This window comes from Acinonyx jubatus, chromosome A2 (assembly GCF_027475565.1).
Source record: "Acinonyx jubatus isolate Ajub_Pintada_27869175 chromosome A2, VMU_Ajub_asm_v1.0, whole genome shotgun sequence".
NCBI classification, from domain to species: Eukaryota; Metazoa; Chordata; class Mammalia; order Carnivora; family Felidae; genus Acinonyx; species Acinonyx jubatus.
Window position 1 is genome coordinate 66424732 of NC_069383.1, and position 19423 is coordinate 66444154.

The window sequence follows — 19423 nt, forward strand, 5'->3', positions numbered from 1 at the left end:
AATGTGGGTAAAGGAATGTTCTCCCTGTGTGACCCCTGCTGACCTCTTTATCTTGATCTCATAAGACCTGTCCTCTTGCCCACTACATTACAATCCCAGTGGATTCTTTTTGTTCCTCCAACCAGCCAAGCTATTACTACCTTAGGCCTTTGCGTTCAAGCCTCTCCTTCTTGAGTTATGCAAGGATGGCTCCTTCATGTCATTTGACTTTCAGCTAAAATGTCACTTCCACAAGAGAACATTCTTACTAACTGAGGTAGTGATCCAATCACTTTTTATCCCCCTTTTTAATTCCCTGCCTAGACTCATCACTAACTGATAATTCTGTCTGTCTTCTTCACCAGTGTATCCCCTGCACCCAAAACAGCACCTGGTCATGGTAAATACTCTGAAACTATTTGTTCACTGAGTATACTAATCTAAATGTCCAGAAATAGTCATTAAAAATGATGGTAATGCCTTAAGGATGTCCTTTATGCAAGAAGATGTTTCAGAACTCTAAGCATAGGACATATATTCAATTAGAAAACCTTGGCCCTATGTTAGAAAAATGGTGAATGAATGTATATTTATATATAATTGAATATTGAATGTTTAGGATATATAAAATCTTTTTTATATTCTCTAATGAAGAATGTTTCTCATTATAAAATACCTACACATATTATATTGCTTAAGAATACATCTATATACATGATTCTGATTATAAAAGTAGTATGAGTATGAAAAACCAGAAAGGAAATATATGAAAATATTAACTATTTTGGAGAGGAGAATGGAATTATGAGTAACTTATCTTTTTTTAATTCTCCAAGCATTCTACATGTGGTTCTATTATTTTTCTAACTTAAAAAATATTTTTTAAGAGAAAACATAATACAGAATAGATATAATCAAGTATGAATAAGACTATAAATGCACCTTGAAGATGGAAGGACTTTCTTGAATTTGACTTGCTTAGTGAATGAAGTTTTACAGAAAAGGCAGTAATTGATCTGGGCTTTGCAAAAACTTATAGGACTCTTGAGGGTAGACAAATAGGTAGAGAGAGATTTTTTTGGGTAAAGCAACAGAATGAACAAAGATAGGAAGGGAGCAATTAGTACATATGAGGCGATGAGAAAGACCTAGGTGAATGGAAAGCTCCCATTTGGGAGCCACTGGGAAGCAATGTGGGAGAGTAAGATAAAATCACATTTTAGAAGATCTTTAAAATCAGGCAGAGAGGTTTAGACTAGAAGTGGAAACAAGTGGGGAACTACTGTGGGTACTTGAGAAAAACAGTAACCTGACTGCCTAGGTATTTTAGGGAAAATTTTCCATATAGGGAGTGAGAGTGCTGGCAGTTAGGAGTGGAACACCCATGTTCACCTGGCGCCCACAGCAGGCACCACCATCCATCACAGCTGGGCTTCGCAGAGACTGCCTCCACACCATCTCCATCCAGCCTGCAGTCAGAGACCATGAATCCATCAGAGCTGGTGTAGGAAACATGCTTGCCGCCTTCTGTGTGTGGGTCACACTAGAGAAGAGAAAGGTGGGAAGGGGAAAGAGGAGGAGACAGGAAGCCCCAAAGGACAGGTTTTAAAAGTTCTAAGAATATAAGCGGGATAAGTAAGTATCTTGAGATGTTTCATGTGTATTTATAGGTTTGTGGTTTAATTAGGGCCACAAGTAGAGATCTTTTTGTATAACTCATTATTCAGTTGTTATGGGAGTGTTTTGCTTTTTCTGGTGTACAGTTTCTAGACACTGGATTTTTTTGAAAGTGTTTCCTTATACATTTAATGAGACTTGAGAACAATAACTCCAAGAAATAGTGTGCCATCAGAAGATCCCCACCCATCTTTTAATCTACAAAGATTTGGATGCACTTGCTCTGTCCACTTGTGGGAGTAAACTTGTTGGAATATGTTAAGCTGCTAATTTTTTTTCTTAAAAAAAGGTTTTGTTTTCTCTTATTTTTAAAAGCTGTTTTTAGATCACAAAATTGCAAACAAAATTAAAAATAAAATGAAATTTTCTCATCTTTGGGGGAGAAAAGCTTCTACTCTGTCAGTGTGTGGGCTGCTAGCAGAACAGAATGTTTATCTTTGCTGCATGTTAAAGATGGAAAATAAAGTTAGCAATAGCCAAAAGGCCTTCTTTTGAATAACTTATCGTGAAAGGGAAAGCATAAATCTAGTGGCGAAACAACTCTCCATTATAGGCTAGTATTTTGTGGATGGGTTTGAAAACATATAAAATTTCATGTCTGTCTACTGGGTAGGTTCAGGGTAACCCCCCAAACCTTGAATTCAACGTTTGCTTTCTGGACCAGAGGTTGTTGAGTTTTTTATTGATCTTTCTCTCTCTCTCTCTCTCTCCCTCTCCCTCTCTCTCTCTCTCTCTTCTTTTTTCCTTTTCATTATCATGTTCAAGAGCTTACAAGACCCTATGAAAAAGCTGATTGAGAAAGAAGAAAGGAAGAAGGTCACCCAGCAGGAAAGTTCAGAGGCCACGGTGGAGGAGCCGAGTCAGTAAGTTATGGCTACTTCTCTTGGCAGAATCTTTCTTCCCACAGGCAAGGGCAGTACAGTCCTCGCTGGCCAAGTCTGCTGGGGGTCTCAAACACAGGGCAATTGCTTTACTTCCTCCTTTTTCTGAGTTGATGTATTAGAATGAAGGCCATACTTGTCTTGCACATATTCCCACTAGACCAGGACTCTTCCCAATAAGAGACTCACTTCTGGGGTCTTAGAAGGAGCACACTTGTGAGGATTTGACTGGGACAAGCAAAGGCACACATTTCCAGTGCTCTCTGGCTCTCTGGGGGCCTCAGCCTCAGCCTCAGCTTCCTGCTCTCTCAGGCTTCTGGACCCAATCTGGTCCTTTTGTTACCATCATTTACAAAATCCTGTCCCAGATAGGAAATCCCCTGGCTTTTCTCTCATAGAAGGAAATAACCTATGAAATTGTCTCATAAGACATCTAGTACTAAAGTGTTACCCTACAGAAGCACTGGGTTCTGACATTTTGTTTTCTAAGGTTCAGAACTTCTGCTTTTTTCCTCTGTGAAGCAGAGAGCAGCTTTGAGTGCAGGAAGTGAGTGCTGCATCTTCAGTTCTTGCCACTTTGCAAAGAAGACACCTCTGGTTATTTTACATACTGAGACAAACTTTTCCACTTACCTGGAGCATGATGTGTCCTAATCTCACTCAGCAAGGAGGTTTCAGTGTGAATCTGTGTCCTTTCCTATTCAGGTGCCAGAGCACGCAAGGACAGGGTTAATCCTAAACTGGCTGACCTAGGAAAGAGAAGTAGATTATCTTACCTCTATTTGTGATTCTTTTTCCACACACAAAAAATTTAGATGATAATTGTGTGATAAAACTCGCTTATGTTTTTACTGTGTTTCTAAATAAACTTTTAAGTATATATTTTTGTCACACAGAGGTATTTGCTGCCAATATTAGCCTTTTTAATTTTAAAGCAAAAACTAGAAAATTCCTATGGTATAGAGCAAAGACAACTTTTCACTGTAGAATATGATCTGAATCTAGTACAACTGACTATTGTAGGGAGCAGTTTAACCTATTCCTGGTAATAATAGTAATGCTAAATACCCTTTAGTGAATACCTACTATGTACGAATCACAATGTCAGGTGCTTTATTTATGTTATCTCTACCCATTCTCATGCCAAACCTTGGTGTTATCAATGCCGGCATTTCCCTGTTGTGTAAATGGTGGAAGCAAGGCTCAAAAGAAGTTAAGAGACTGCCCACAGCCTGTGGTGTAGTAAGAGGCAAGGCCTGGAATGTGTGCTGGTTACCTTTTTTTCACCATATATGTTACCACGATCAAAATGAAGCATTAGCCTTTACTCAGAAAGGAACTACCCACGATTCTCTTGATTAGTTTTTGTTAACTTCAGATTTCTCCATTATTTTAGTACTTCATTTTTAAAAGCCAAAAAGTATAATCCAGTAACTATAATAGAGGTAAATGTGCTTTAAAGGGAGGTTCAGAAGCACCAGCTGAATCTCAAGTTGGTGATACATCTCAGCTGTGATCTTCCCCATGTACAGTAAGAGTTGAGTAGTGACAGTCTTCTGGAGAATGATCTTGCTTTCAGCCTTAGATAATTTAAGCTAACCTCCTGAGGTATCCTCTCCTGTAACACCAGGAGTCAGAAGAAACCGCTGGTTGGCCATAAGTTTTTTAACTATTTTTTAAAAGCGATAAATGTGAAATATCTTAGCTGTACCTACCAACTACCCACCTAGATATTTACAGGACATATGACTTATGATGAAACCAGATTCAGCTATTCAGATGCTATGAACCAGCCTTAGGACAGGAAAAATCCAGCAAATTTATTTCTTCTTAAAAAAATGAATAGCATATAAGTGACTATACATTCACCTTTCATGTGCACATGCACATATCTGTATGTTATAAGTGTAGTAATATTGTACAGAAAAACTGGCTGTATCATAAATATAAAATTTTCAGGACTAGATTGCTAAACTCTTTCTTTTTTAATTTTAAGGTTAATTTCATTAGAGGATGAAAACCAACGCAAGGAATCCTCTAGTTTTAAGAGTAAGTTTTGATTTTTATTTAGAATTGCTTCTGAAATAGTACTGCTCAGCAACCAGTTCACTTCCTTTTTTGGCAGACTCTTCCTTTCTTCTTTTCCAATTGAGAAAATTGTATTTTAATTTGCTTTTTATCATTTCAGTTTTAAATTTTCAAATATCAGTGATGCTGACCATATAGCATTATTGAGAAAGGTTTTACATTGTGAACCAGAAAATAGCATCATTAGGCACTTCAGCAAAAGCCTGTCAGAGGAGCATCCAAAATTGAGAATTAGCAGCTATTTCTCTGACAACAGATGATAACATTTCTGCTTTGCCATTACTCATTCTAACTGCCATTTGGGCTGTAAAGATAGTTTTAATAACATTACATGATCAGATTGGGTGAGTTGGTTTTCATTGTGTTGTGGGGTGGGTTGGTCTTGGTTGGGAACAGATGGGGAGAGCTCAGACATGGTTTTTCCAGGTGATTCCTGGGTCTGTTCTGTCATGAGTAACCCCAGCTCCCTCGGGTATACCGACCCTCAGATAGTTGGAAAAGTGATCAGAGCATTGGTAGATGATGCAATGTGCTGCGAAAGGTTTGTCAGCTATTCCTGTCTCCTGCCATTACTGCCAGTTTTCACTGGTTCTTCTCATAAAGGAGTGGAGGGTCCAGTAAAATGTGATGGGACTAAGGTGATATAACGCTGAGCTTTTCACTGGTACTAGAATCCTCTGAGATGCAGGGGAAAGCTTTACAGGTGATATGGAGAGAACTGAACTTACCCTAACCCTGTGTTCAGCCTGGCCCTCTTGGGGGGCATATCCACCTCTGCTCACTCCACCCTTCATTCTGGCAGCCCTTCCGGGAGATAGGAGGGGCAAGCAGACCCTGAAACTTCCTTTCTCTGCCTTTCCTTTACCCTTGACCTTGCTTCTGTCTTTCCTCCTTCTTTTCCAACCTTTTGCTTCACCTGCTTTATTTATTCTCCTCCCACGTTATTGGTTCATTTGCTTTTCTCACACCTTCCTTTCAGTAGAAAACAAAACAAAACAAAACCCTCTCACCTTTCTGCCTTTCTAACTCAGCTTCATGTCATCCTTTCATGTGTTCACACCTTCACTTACTCACATACTCATTCATGTTTTCAACAGATATTCATTGGGCGCTGTCTGTGTGGCAGGCAGGCATGGCACTAGGCTCTGGGCACACAGTAGTACACAGACAGATCCAGACCCTTCCCAGGATGGGGCTCATGGTCAAAAGGGGAAGGAGGTGATAATCTAACAATTGCACAAGTAATTGGATAGCTCCAACTTTGGTAAGAATGGCAAGGATTCTTGCTGTGTGAGAGAGAGAACGCACCTATTTGAGGGGATCACACAGCTAGTTGCAAAAGCTGTCAGAGTAAAACAAGCAGCCTGGGCAAAGACTATGAGCCAGGAAGGACCAGGAGAAGGTCAGAGGGACAATGTTCTAGAGCATGAGTGTGGGAGCAGATGGCAGAAGACAGAGAAGCAGGCCAGCCTGATGTTGTTGGCCACCTAAGAGGTCTCTGACTATATTGATCCAGACCTCCAGCCTCAGTATCCCTTAGGAGCCAACAGCATGAATTATGTTGTGGGAATCTAGGTAAGCAAATAGAAACATTTTAGTTTTGAGGGAAAATGTAAACTCCAGTTCATTATATTTGTATTCAAGTTACATATCAATATAAATCATATGTTTATGCAATATATGATAATATAGAGGATCAAATTTTCTCTTTGTGTAGTGTGTTCACTTGTGGTATTTGTGTAATATTTTGAGATTGCAAATGCTGATCACCTTGTTTTATGTGTACAAATAGAAGAATCCACCATAATGAAGTGTCACCTGTCTTTATTTTGTGACCTGCAAAAAGTCTAATGTACACACGAGCAAACTAAGTTTTAAGGATGTTGTGTTGTACACACACACACATACACACACATACACAGACACACACACACACACACACACACACACTTTATTATTTAGAGCAGTTTTTAGTTTACAGAAAATTGGAAAGCAGGTACAAAATTTCCATATATCCCCTGTTCCCACACACATGCATTATCAATATCCCTCACCAGGGCAGTACATTTGTTATAATCAATGAACCAACACTGACACATCATTGTCACTCATAGTTTACATTAGGGTTTACTCTTGGTGTTATACATTTTATGGGTTTGGACAAATGTGTAATGACATATGTTCACCATTAGAGTATCATACAGAATAGTTTCACTATCCTAAATCTCCCCTGTGTCTGCACCTTGTTCATCTCTCCCCTCCCCCAAACACTTATCTTTTATATAAACACACACACACACACACACACACACACACACACACACACACATATAGGATCCACATAGGATCCAAATAGGTGAAAACATATGGTATCCGTCTTTCTCTGCCTGACTTATTTCACTTAGCATAATACTCTCCAGTTCCATCCACATTGCTACAAATGGCCAGATTTCATTGTTTCTCATTGCCAAGTAGTATTCCATTGTATATATAAACCACATCTTCTTTCTCCATTCGTCAGTTGGTGGACATTTAGGCTCTTTCCTTAATTTGGCTATTGTTGAAAGTGCCACTATAAACAGTGGGGTGCAAGTGCCCCTATGCATCAGCACTCCTGTATCCCTTGGGTAAATTCCTAGCAGTGCTATTGCTGGGTCATAGGGTAGGTCTATTTTTAATTTTTTGAGGAACCTCCACACTGTTTTCCAGAGTGGCTGCACAAGTTTGCATTCCCACCAACAGTGCAAGAGGGTTCCCGCTTCTCCACATCCTCACCACAAACGCTTATCTTTTTATTCTTTTCATAGTTTTGCCTTTTCCAGAATTCTCTACAGTTGTAATTATGTTGTATGTATGGAATTATGTTACAGACTGACTTCTTTCACTCAGTAATGTGCCCTTTTATTTTAGCCAGACCCAAATGCCTAACGTTCACAGCACCATCAGTAGTCAATTACTTAAGTCATGCATTTGTCCATGAAAGAAGTGTGAAGTCAGTGTCATATAGTTTTCCACCAAACAAAGCAAAGATTCAAGGCTGTCAGCTCAGAATTCATGGAGAGCCAACAGCTTGAGAAAATGTAATCAGAGGACCCCTGCTTCTTTGTGATGAGCTGTGTGTTTACCTTACACTGAAATAGTATACAAACCCACACACCATTCTGAATTCGTGATAACCAAGTGCATGTGTTCTGTTTACAGCTGAAGATGGAAAAAGCATTTTAACTGCCTTAGACAAAAGCTCTACACATAATGCATGCTCAGGTAATCTAGATTAAGGAAAATGACTCAATTTTAATAAATTTGACAAACTCCTTACAAAACGAAACTGACTCATAATTTTGTTTTCTTTGTTTCCTTTAATGGACCTACAGATGAACTATTAGGCATGAAACCCGAGGAAGGTGGTAAGATTTATATATTTCTTTGGGGTTATAATTTAATTTTTTAATACTGTTTTTACATGCAGGAAAATGTAATGTTTATTTTTTTGATAGCTTTGCATTCCCAAGCAAATTGTTTTTAAGTAACTGTCATTTGTCTTTATAAATGACTTTAAATGTGCCCAAGTACAAATTAGTACATGTGGGATTTGTCATCTTTAGCTTAATTACATAATACTCAGACTACTAAAGCTAAAAGTTATGTCACAGGTTGTATGCTATAGTAGAAAAAACATGGCTTTCAGAACCAGACCTAGATTTGAGTACTGGTTGTGCCATAAACTATCTGTATGGCCTTAGGTAATTTGCTTCACACTTTAACTCTTTCAGCCTCAGTTGCTCCATTTGTAAAATGGAACCAATAGCAACAGTCTTCCTGGGCTGTTGTCAGAATTGGAGATCATGTATATACAGGGTCTCTCATGACCTCTGACACAGGAACACTCTTCAGATGGTAAGCAGTTGAGACAGTGGCATTAGAAACATTGTCCCGGTGGTATACTGTGCTGCACCTCCACTGAACCTTAGTTGTTTTTTTTTTTTTAACGTTTATTTATTTTTGAGACAGAGAGAGACAGAGCATGAATGGGGGAGGGGCAGAGAGAGAGGGAGACACAGAATTGGAAGTAGGCTCCAGGCTCCGAGCCATCAGCCCAGAGCCCGACGCGGGGCTCGAACTCACGGACCGCGAGATCGTGACCTGAGCTGAAGTCGGACGCTTAACCGACTGAGCCACCCAGGCGCCCCTACGGAACCTTAGTTAAATGCAGAGGAAAAGCTTGCCTGGCTAGGTCACCCACCCAAGTTCACCGCCTAAAATAATTTACTAAATAACTCCCAAAAAGAGAATCCAAAAGCATGGATTTGATTGAGATAAGCATAGTCTTAAATGACCCCAGGAAATTGACTGTTCAGCCTGGTATAGCCTTTGTTTTCCATCCCACCAAGGGTTTGCTTCTGATGATTTATCACAAGTCCAAAATTCCACTGAGATTCTGAGACAAACTCTAGAGCACTCTTTGTCCTGGACTGCTGGTCCATAGTCCATCCTGATGGAACAAGTTTCTCCTAGGACTGGAAATGGGGCAAGATGATCCTATGGACCCCATTTAACTAGGGCCGACAATTTCCTCTACTCAGTTTGAGCTTGATTTGGGTTTAATTCCTGAAGTGTGAGAGGAAGTCTGGGGAACAGAAGGCATTGATTAAAGCTTTTTCAAAAATGGAAAGGCAGTAAGTAGAACTCTTGCATTAAGTTTCCAGGGCTTAGGATTATAAACTTGGAAGAAACCTGCTTTCTTTACCAATTTCTCCTTCCAGGCAACACACTTTGCAATATTTCATCAATGTCCACATGTTTTTTTGTCAGAATCATACTTATTTGTAAATATTGAAATCACCTCGGGTTATGAGAGTACAAAGCAAATAATTAAAGCAGACTGCCATTACCTGGCCTCCATTTTCATAAAAACATTTCCCACTTGGCATAAGGATAGATTACTTTTATGAAATAAAGGGCTTTTCTCACAAACTTTTTTGGAGGGAGAAATATTGCAGGCTTGCAAAGGTGAGATAAAGACAATAATCTAACATACAATAGGTACCCACCACGTAGTTTTACCAAATCTTAACATTTCACAAGTTAGTTATAATTAGCTGTATCTTTCAACTTGTTTTGAAAGAAAGACTGGTATTTCTCCTGTTGCCAACCTCTTGTTCATGTAATTTACTCTTTTATTATCTATTTAATTTCACTGTTTTAATAAACATAAGTTTTGAATATGTATATTCGCATCGGTACGTGATAATGACAGTGAAAATGTAGACAGTGGAAAATTCTGACTCCTATTTCTGCTTGCCACTCCTCTCTATTCCATATTCTCATCCCTATTTCTTTACATACACACAAGCAGGTAGAAGTCCATATTCTTCTGTTTCCCCCCTTCTTACAAAAAAAGGGTTCTTGCTTTTGGATTTTGACTTTTTCAACTTGGTAGTAATGGCAAAACAAAAATTAACCCAGTACCCATGTATTTCTTCACAGAATTAAATCAGAAATGCTACTACCTGAGATAGATGCTTACTTTCATAAGCTTCATCCACAGCCTGTCACAGATACACTGGAATAAGATTGTTATATTTCCCCTTATTTAAAACAACTTTTATAACTCATTGGTTTACAGTTAACAGTCTTTGTTTCATAGAATAGCAGCTCATACCCTTTTTCTGAGCACTCACTTAATTCTAATGATAGGGAGGTGACTGTATTCTTTCCCAAAATGTGTATTTGTTTTCAGGCAGAAAAGTTGATTTACAGATTGTCTCAGTTAAATGCAATGTCACATAATCTCTCCTTTCCCTTTATCACTGCCAGGCCATAAAGCCCTTCTCGAGGCGTGAGCCATGCTCTGTCACTATCTGACTCTTCTGCATTGGCAACCCCTAGGGCAGCATCAGCTTAAAGATTAACATGACCACAAGTCTAGAAATACTCTGTCAGTGCACAGAACTTGTGGTGAATGAAGAAAAGAACACACAATAATTAGTTGACTTCAAAATGTGTGCCCTTCAGAAAACCGCCAGAAGGCCCAGATCCTGAATTAAAACACTGATAATAATATGCAAGACATTAAGCAATCAAGAAATAAAAAGAGCTTAATCCAGGGATGGCTGCCTTTATAGGACTTGGGGGCTATAAGCTCTAGCGCCCTGCTGCTTTGGGGCCAGTTCACTCCCAGTGGTAATTCTGTTAGACAAGTAATGGCCACGCCATGGTACAGTGTTATCAGAAAGCAGACCACTTATGACAACAACAGGGAGACAGTTCTCCAGGAGCCGTTGCCCCAAAAAATCACTCCGATTCAGTGTCATAATGAAATGTGTTTTCTCCAACTAAATAGATAATGTAAATAGCAAACCAATACTTGGCCAGTTTATACAAATTTTTAAGTGAAAAAAAACTGAGTGACATTTTGCAATAACTTTAAAGTGGCTCTGAAATCACCTTGTGAGCACATGTGACAATCCCAGCCTCAATTCATGAGTTAGTTGTAACATGCAGGAGTGTTTGTATTCCTCAAAGTTGGCTGAGAAAAAGAACTATCAGATAACTGAACAGGAAGTGAAGCTATAAAGCTAGCTATATAGCTAGATGAATTTAGCCCACCTAAATCTCATTACTTGGATTTATCCAAAAGATCCTTCTCTAGGACAAGACTAACTGAAATTTTAAAAAATTATAATTGTACACATTGCAACTAAAACGTTTGTCTTCTGCCATTTCCTTGGTTACTACTTTCAGACTTGTGACTCTAAATTCTGGCCAACCATCAGAACGACAAAGAAGCTTATTCAGTAGCTCCCTTTAGTCCGGGTGCAGACCTTTGGCCTGTAACAATAATACAGGCTTATGGCCCCATGCCTGGTTTCTCCCCAGATGTTCAGGACTATCTCTTTTGTTCTCTGTATAGAGCTGACTAGGAACCTGATTGCTTCCTCACACGCAGTGTGGCAAAGACTAAGCTTGTTATCTTTTTTCATAAACTTTTTCTTCTCCCTGTCTCCCTCAGCATCCTAGGATGAACAGCTGACATTGGTCCTTTCATAAAATAATGGTGCATTTTTAAAACCAAACACTCTCCTGTTCTTACTTGATCACCCTGTAGTCAGTAGTATTCTGTATAGATTTCCTCCTGCCCCGGGTGTCAAGTTTTTCAGTAAGATTACTTGCTTGTTAAGATCTAATGTTAAAATGGAGGACCAGAACTGGGGATCATCAAGAAGTCTTTTTTTGAGTGCTTACTCAGGGTCTAGCACGATTGGGGTTTTTGTTTTTGTTTTTGTTTGGGGTGTGTGTGTATTCCAGAGAGTGGGTAGAGATGGATTTTTCCCCATCTGTTATTATTATTATTAGCTGTGTCTTTTTTCACCACAAGGGAGTTTTTAGAAGTAGTATTCTTGGATTCCAAACAAGTACAATTTGTTACCGGAGCCTTTTATAAGGACGAATACTTTTCTCGTTAGACTTTTTGTACGGTGGTTTCCCACCCCACTTCCCCCCGCCTTACTCTCTGTCAGGTGATGTGAGGATTGTGTTGGTTGCTGGGGTTTTTCATATGTATTGCAAATGTGCGGCCTTTACATTAGTCATAATGCTGAGAGTGGGGACCAGGGAGAAAAACAGAGAAGCAGAGTCTTCCTGTTTCACACACAGATGAAGGTAACTGTTGTGACATTTATCTCTTTGTTTTGCTGTGCTCTCATTTTTGGTCTATGTAGCTCCATTTCCATCTCCTGGGTTCCTAATTCATGCTGAGGTCATGAAACTCAGTATGATTTCAAAAATATAACCTGAGTGGGCTGTCACCAGTGTCCCACATCTACTTTCTGTCACCCACCCTCCATCTGAACTTAAGAGAGCTTCCTCTGTATGTCAGTTTTCACTCTGAAAACTCACTAGGTCAGAATCAGTTAGAGCTCATTGGCTCAGAATCAGTTTTCCTAGGGAATATTTTCCCAGGGGCCTAGGAATTTTATTTTTGAACCCCTGGCCAGTACAAGGCAAACATGCTGCGTGGGTCTGCCATTCTGCCATGCTGCTTACAGCCAAGAGCTTTGCCTGGCTGCTGGTGGAGCCATCTGACCTTAGAAACCCTCAACACTTTACAAAAGCTTGAATATTCATTTATATATGACATCATTAACAGGCTCTGAGGGAAAAGCGGTGTGCTGCACTGAGAAAACATCTTGATCTGTGAGCCAGGGGTCCCCACACAGATAATCTGTAACTAATAAATTATATGACCTTGAGCAGGTCATCTGACCTGGGTATCTTTTGCCTCATCTGTAAAGTGAGTTAAATGGGGATAATCACCAAGGTTCCTTTCAGTTCAGTATGATTCTTCTCTCTAGGCATCTCACTGGGAGAAAACAGGTTTCCAGACAGGAAGGCAGGAAAGCATGTTTGAGGAATGGCAAATGTGAGGGAGTTTTGCCAAAGCATAGGTTTCTCTGAAGGCCTCATGAGTTGCTGGAAGGGCTGCCTTAGAGCTGGACTGCAGAGGTCCTGAATACCACTGTAAGGAGTGTTCCTTTCTTCGGGAGTCAGAGGGAGCCATTGAAGGTTTTAAAATAAGAAAATGAAACTCTCACAGCTGCACTGAACAAAGGTATACAGCGAGGAGGGTGCCTTTTATGGAGTGTCAGCAGGCTTGCCAGTAGTAAACCCCAAGGGACCCTTGAGTCAGGAGTTTGTCATCAGAGTTCAAGAAAACTTGGAATTGTAGGTGGAGATTTGAAAGTCTTCCCAGGTGAGATTGAAACCATGAGAATAGATAAGATGTTCTGTAGATAATGTAGGGAAGGCAGATATGGCTCAGGAAGAAACTGTAGGGCAACCAGAATAGGAAGAGGCAGCAGGGATAGTATTGTTGAGATAGGAGGACATCTGAGAGAGCCACTTCATGGAGACCCAGGAGATGACAGCATTTCCAGCTTGTACAACAGGACAAAGTCCCACAGAGGGTGAGGCCAGAGAAAGGGATTTGAATCGGCCATGAAGATCTCACTGGTAACCTTCAGGAGGGCCACTGCTGTTTGGAGCAGGGGCAGGAACTTGACTACAGGTAGCGGAAATAAGAGTAGTGACAAAGTACAGTGTGTGGCTGTAGAAGGGAGAAGAAACCAGAGCAGCAACATTGGGGATGGGACGGGGTGCCCAAGGAGACAGCAGTCGCAAGATTGGCTGTTGCTGGGATGTGCACATGTCTTCTGAGGTTAGGAGAGGAAGCCTTGGAGAGAGAAAGAATAGAGATGCTGGAGCTGAATCCCAGTGGGGGCAGAGCAGGCTCCCAGCAGGAGGGGAGAGTGTACCTAGGGCTGATGTTAAAAAGGAAGAGGGAGGGGCGCCTGGGTGGTGCAGTAGGTTAAGCGTCCGACTTCAGCCAGGTCATGATCTCGCGGTCCGTGAGTTCGAGCCCCGCGTCAGGCTCTGGGCTGATGGCTCAGAGCCTGGAGCCTGTTTCCGATTCTGTGTCTCCTTCTCTCTCTGCCCCTCCCCCGTTCATGCTCTGTCTCTCTCTGTCCCAAAAATAAATAAACGTTAAAAAAAAAAAAAAAAGGAAGAGGGAGGGGCGTCTGGGTGGCTCAGTCAGTTAAGCGTTCACTTCAGCTCAGGTCATGATTTCACCATTCATGAGTTTGAGCCCCGTGTCAGGCTCTGTGCTGACAGCTTAGAGCCAAGAGCCTGCTTGGGATTCTGTGTCTCTCTCTTTCTCTCTGCCTCTCTCTCTTTCTCTCTCTCTCTCTCTCAAAAATAAACGTTTAAAAAAAAAAAAAGGAGGGAATTCATAAAGGATTATAGAGCTGAAGGCCTAGAGGTGAGAACTAGAGTTCATTGTGTCTATTGGCTTCTATTTTTGTAGTAACATCTGGGGTTGGGTTATTGGATGTGAGAGTGAACATGGAGACTCGGGAGCCTACAAGAGCATGACGGGGACTTGGAATGGTATCTGTATCTGTGGGTTGGCACTTGAGAGCTCCAGAACTTTGGTTCACCCTTGAAGACAAAAGCAGGATGGGTGCCATGACCCAGGCATGATACTTGCTCAGCTACCTGGGTGGAAGCCCTGACTCTGCCTGTACAGCCCTTACCAGGGTTTCTCTCAAAGCGCTTGTCATCTCTGTGTGTGTGTCCCCATTTTCTCACAGTTGAGCTGAATTATTTCCAAGGAAAATGATAGCTTGATTCTTAAGAGCTAGTGTTATTTTTCAAGTCTTGACTTGTCTGGTTACAGACCTAAGCCTGTCCTTTTCTACTTGTAATTAAGTTTTTCTTATGAGTTATGTATAGTAATTTCAAGCATCTTAATTATCAGGGCAGTAATTGGGTTTCCCTGTTTTCTGGTTCAAGTCAGTGCCAGTTTCGTTGCTTTTAGTGAAGTAATAAGTTCTCTTAGAGAAATGTCCACTGTGCAGCCCACTTTAACTGTTAAATAACCAGGACACTAATAGCCCAAATTCAGTGGTAGATCTCCAAGTAAATTTCTGTTAAGAAATAGCTCTAGATAGTATCATCCTGCCATGGGTCCTTTTCTCATTATTGTCAGTGAAGTTGAATTTGACAGGATACAATATTGGTGAGGAATCTTTTGGTTGGAAGTAATAGAAACCCTTCTCTAAGTAGTTTAACTTTAAAATTAAAAAGAAAAGAACATATTGGGTATTGGTCCATGTAACTGAGGACATACAGTGGTGGACTGGCCTCAAATGAGGCTGGATGCAGAGCTTAGACAGTGTTGTCAAGATTCTGTTTCCAACTCTTGATACTGTGTTGTTCTATGTCAGGCTCTCTCATTCCTGGGAGCCTCAAAACTGTATCTTTAGAACCTGGAGTCTGAGAAAGACACCCTCCTCCTTCCCCCTTCCATATACCAAACTCAGCGAAGCCTCTGGCATGTGCTCATCCCTGAGCCAGTCTCCATGGCCTGAGAAATGAAGGACTCTGGCCAGTCTAGATGAGGGGTGGTGAGGCACTTTATGTAGTATTCACCAGGATCTGGTGGAGAAGGTGTTTCCAGAAAGGGAAAACTGAAGAGGAAGAGGGAAGGGATGCCAAGTTAACAAAACCCACAGAAGTCCACTCAAAACTGTCACACACAACCTAAATAGTTAAAGATGAAGCTTCCCCAGTTTCTGGTTATTTTTTGGAAGGCTTAACATTTATTATTTATTGTTGCTAATGTTAGTCATGATCTTCCCTGGGTTGACATCTTGATGATGTCAAATCAAATGTCAATTCAAATAAATTGATGATGTTAATTCAAATCAAAGAGTAGTCAGGGTTTGACTTAGCAGAGGGCTGTAAAGTGACTTCAGGAAGAATATGCATAACTTCCAGTGCTTATCTAAAGTCATCCCTTCCTCTAGAGTCTGCTCTTTGATTTGAATTGGTTCCAGTAAAACAGGTTTGGTTCCGCAATCAGCTGGTTTCAGTCAGGCCAGAAAGTAAACCAGGAGAAAAGGTTTGGATATTCCAGTCCCAAATGAAAGTAGAATGTATGGAGATTTGTGAAGTTAACATATGTAAAAAGAGTTGACATCAAGCGAGATTGAGAGCCAAAAGGAGGGAGGATGCCTAGCGAGGTGTATGTTAATGGACACAGCCATGCTTTCTGCCTGCATTCACAAATATGGGCTGTCCTACCCTACCCACCTGCCTTTCCACCATGCACAGGTCAAGGTGGGTCCTGGCTGCCCACCCTCCTTCTAAAGAACTGTCTCGCAAGCCTATTTACTAAAATGCCATTTCCCTTGTCTTCTCACCACCCACCTACAAGCTAAGTCCAGTGCAAATTTCTGTGATAACACAAACAATAAGAATACTTAGACAGTTGTCCAATTAAAGCCATATTTTGCTACTATTTTTAAACCACAGTGATAAGAGAGTGACTGGACTCCTCCCTTCCTGGATTTATAGCCAGTCTGCTTAGCACATCAGAAGTCCTCTCAGTCAGAACTCCTTTATATAAAGTGTGGTTGAAAGTAGATCCAGTTAAGCTGACAGATAAGCTTTATGTATTTTTTTTAAAAGCCTTCACTTGCTAATTGTCTCATATATTTGAGGAAAACCTGTTAATCTCACTTAATATGACAGTATCAGAATTGCAGTATAGCTCATAAAATACAAATCACGATTATTCCTTCTCTTCGTGACTTATGTTTGCAGTTCCCATGTGGCAACTAGGTACCACAGCAAAGCCACAGTTAGTAAGACCATCAGTCTTTGGTGTTCAAAATATGTAGAAAACCCAGTGAAAGGTCTTGTAGGATTTCTGGCTAGTGATGCCCCCGTTCTATTTGTATTCCCTGTTAAGTGTTTTGTCAGTGTTCATATTATGAGAATGAATCTCTTCTTTAAAGTCTCCCTTGTGGACAAGCAATGAGATTTAAAGGTGTATTTCCTTTCATCTTCCTGATAATGCTTTGAGGTGGGCATTATTAATATTACCATTTTACAGGTGAAAAAAACAAGAGACCCAGAAGAGCTAAGGGTCTTGCTATAGTCACACAGCAAGTAAAGAATGGCCTCGGGGCTTACCCTCTGGTCTGGTTCTCATTCCAACCCTCCAGGGACTGTGTCTCTGGCCTTCTCTAGGTGGTTCCATAATTTGCCGTTTTCCTGTCATTCTTTCACTGCTGCCCTCAGGCAAACCAGACCCACCTTTCCTCTGCTCTGGCAAAGCCTCGAGGTGGGTTGCATTTAGTTGCAGCAAAGGAGAAAGGAAGCAAGAGGCCTTCCTTGGTCATTGTTGGACTTCCTGACATCCTCTGTTCCTGCCCAAGGCGTGGCAAGTGTCCTCTCCCCATTGTGGTTGACAGGGCAGACTCCTGCAGGGTGTGGTGGCTGTGGCTTTAGGGCTTGTTGTGTGAAAAGATTTGGGAAGCTATACAAACAAGGAATGAAAACCTCCCACATGCCTTCAATCCTGGCTTTGTTTCCTGTCTGAGAAATGTTTTGGTGGTAAATTTGCTTTTATATTAAGAAAAGAACAAAACCCTAGAGTTTTTAATGGAAATCCTACTGATGCCCAGAAACTGGACTTGCTTTGGAGGAAGGGGTATGAGTGACAGTGGGACTAGAAATTGAATTCTGGAATTTAAGAGAGACTATGATGAGAATCATTTATGGTTTGATAAACTTTTTCTTAAATGTAGCCATCACCCAGTGTGCTCCATCCCAGCCACCCCCTGTGTTTGCTCCCAAAAGCTTGGGTGCTGGGTGGTGATGTGTTTTGTGCTCTGTTACTTTGATCAGCTTGCCTGGGCCCAGTGGCGGGGACCCTAGAACCCGAGGGTGCTGACAAAGATGACCTGCTTCTGTTGAGTGAGATCTTCAATGCTTCCTCCCTGGACGAGGGTGAGTTCAGCAAAGAGTGGGCTGCCGTGTTTGGAGATGGCCGGCCGAAGGAGCCAGTGCCCACTGTGGCCGCCGGAGAGCCAGACCCCAGACCCCAGGCAGGCTCAGGATTCCTTCCTTCACAGCTTTTAGACCAAAACATGAAAGACTTACAGGCCTCACTCCAAGGTACGTACCACGGGGATTGAAACAGGGTTTGTTGTTGTGTGCTCGTTCTTTATTTTTAATCCAAAAGCCTCTTTCTACCTTCTTTGTCTTTTTTTCATGTTTTCTGGGTTTTATTTTATATCCAGTGTCTTTTTAGTTGAAATCTCAGAGTCCTATCCCAGCTTTAAGATAGGTTGCTTCTCATAATTTTCTTGCTTTTCATAATTTTCTCATCATGTTCATGTTTCCTTTTAATGCCAGGTTAGAGAGGTGGCTCTCAATCTTACAGTCTTGCTCTCATTTTAGATTTTTGCAGGGCATACCTTAGAGAATCTTCGCAGTTGTGACCCTATTGGCTTTGGCCAATTCTGCCTAGCCAGTTCTCCACGTTTCTGTAGACATGTCGTCTTTCTAGGTGCCAAGTAACACCACGCTGGGCTTCTTAACTCTTTGCACATTGAATTTTATCTTGCTTCTTGCTGTCTTTCCATCCTGGCTCACTACAACGCTGAGGATGCTGTCAGTTCAGCTGCTCCTGTTCTGCCTAAACCATGGGGCTCAGCAGCCCCATGTGCCTTGGCCACAGACGAAATACAGTTTCCACACTGATCATCTGTGGCTGGCAACATTGGTCAGGGTGCAGGGCAGCACACTGGTTGAGAACTGCCAGCATGAGGAGCGCATTGATTTAGAGGGCAAAATTAAAATCAGATTGAAATTGAAATTTTAAAGTTTGAGTTTCTAAACACACCTTGGGAAGGAGACTATTTTCTAGTATTTCGACACCGTTTTCCTCCTTTCATGTCGCTTTAATTGTAAGACAGGAATCACTATTAAGAAGTTCTCAAGTTGTTTTGGTTTTTCCATGAATTTAGGCTATCTCCTTAATAAGTGTTTATCTGGCACTTAAAGCTGAGAACAAACAGCAGAACTGGAATGATTAAGTAATTATGAGCTATTAAAAAAAAACCTCAGGTCTTTGGAGATGAGATCATGGACACAGCAAGAGTTGGTGGGCAAGACCAAAAAAAGGTGTTCCCTCTTTTTTTTTTTTTAAATGAAATACACGATTCCTTTTATCTTCTTCTGAGAGTCTCATTTTGTAGCCATGTCATTTTTTTTTTTTTTTCAGTAACAGAGTTAGAGATAGGAGAGATACATGGAATCCAAAAATACTACACCCTGAGTTTCACCTCTGGGTTTCGCCATCTCTTTCGCTGGAGCCCCAGATGAGCACCAGTGACTTGAGTTTCACCCCCACCCACCTGCGGGGGAGGTGCCAACAAGCTGTG

At 41.1% G+C, this 19423-nt stretch overlaps 1 protein-coding gene across 17 annotated transcripts in view; it reads left to right on the plus strand.

The window, feature by feature from the left end:
• The window catches only part of ICA1 (islet cell autoantigen 1), a 148699-nt gene that overhangs the window by 118173 nt on the left and 11103 nt on the right, over positions 1–19423 (plus strand). For 14 of the 17 annotated variants that reach the window (XM_027071954.2, XM_053220322.1, XM_027071956.2 and 11 more), the window contains 5 exons: positions 2422–2519; positions 4534–4586; positions 7827–7889; positions 8000–8032; positions 17883–18152. In XM_027071954.2, the coding sequence (XP_026927755.1) occupies positions 2422–2519; positions 4534–4586; positions 7827–7889; positions 8000–8032; positions 17883–18152 (517 nt within the window). The remainder of the gene's footprint in view (positions 1–2421; positions 2520–4533; positions 4587–7826; positions 7890–7999; positions 8033–17882; positions 18153–19423) is intronic. The other 3 variants (XM_053220325.1, XM_053220324.1, XM_053220326.1) reach the window with 1 other exon arrangement.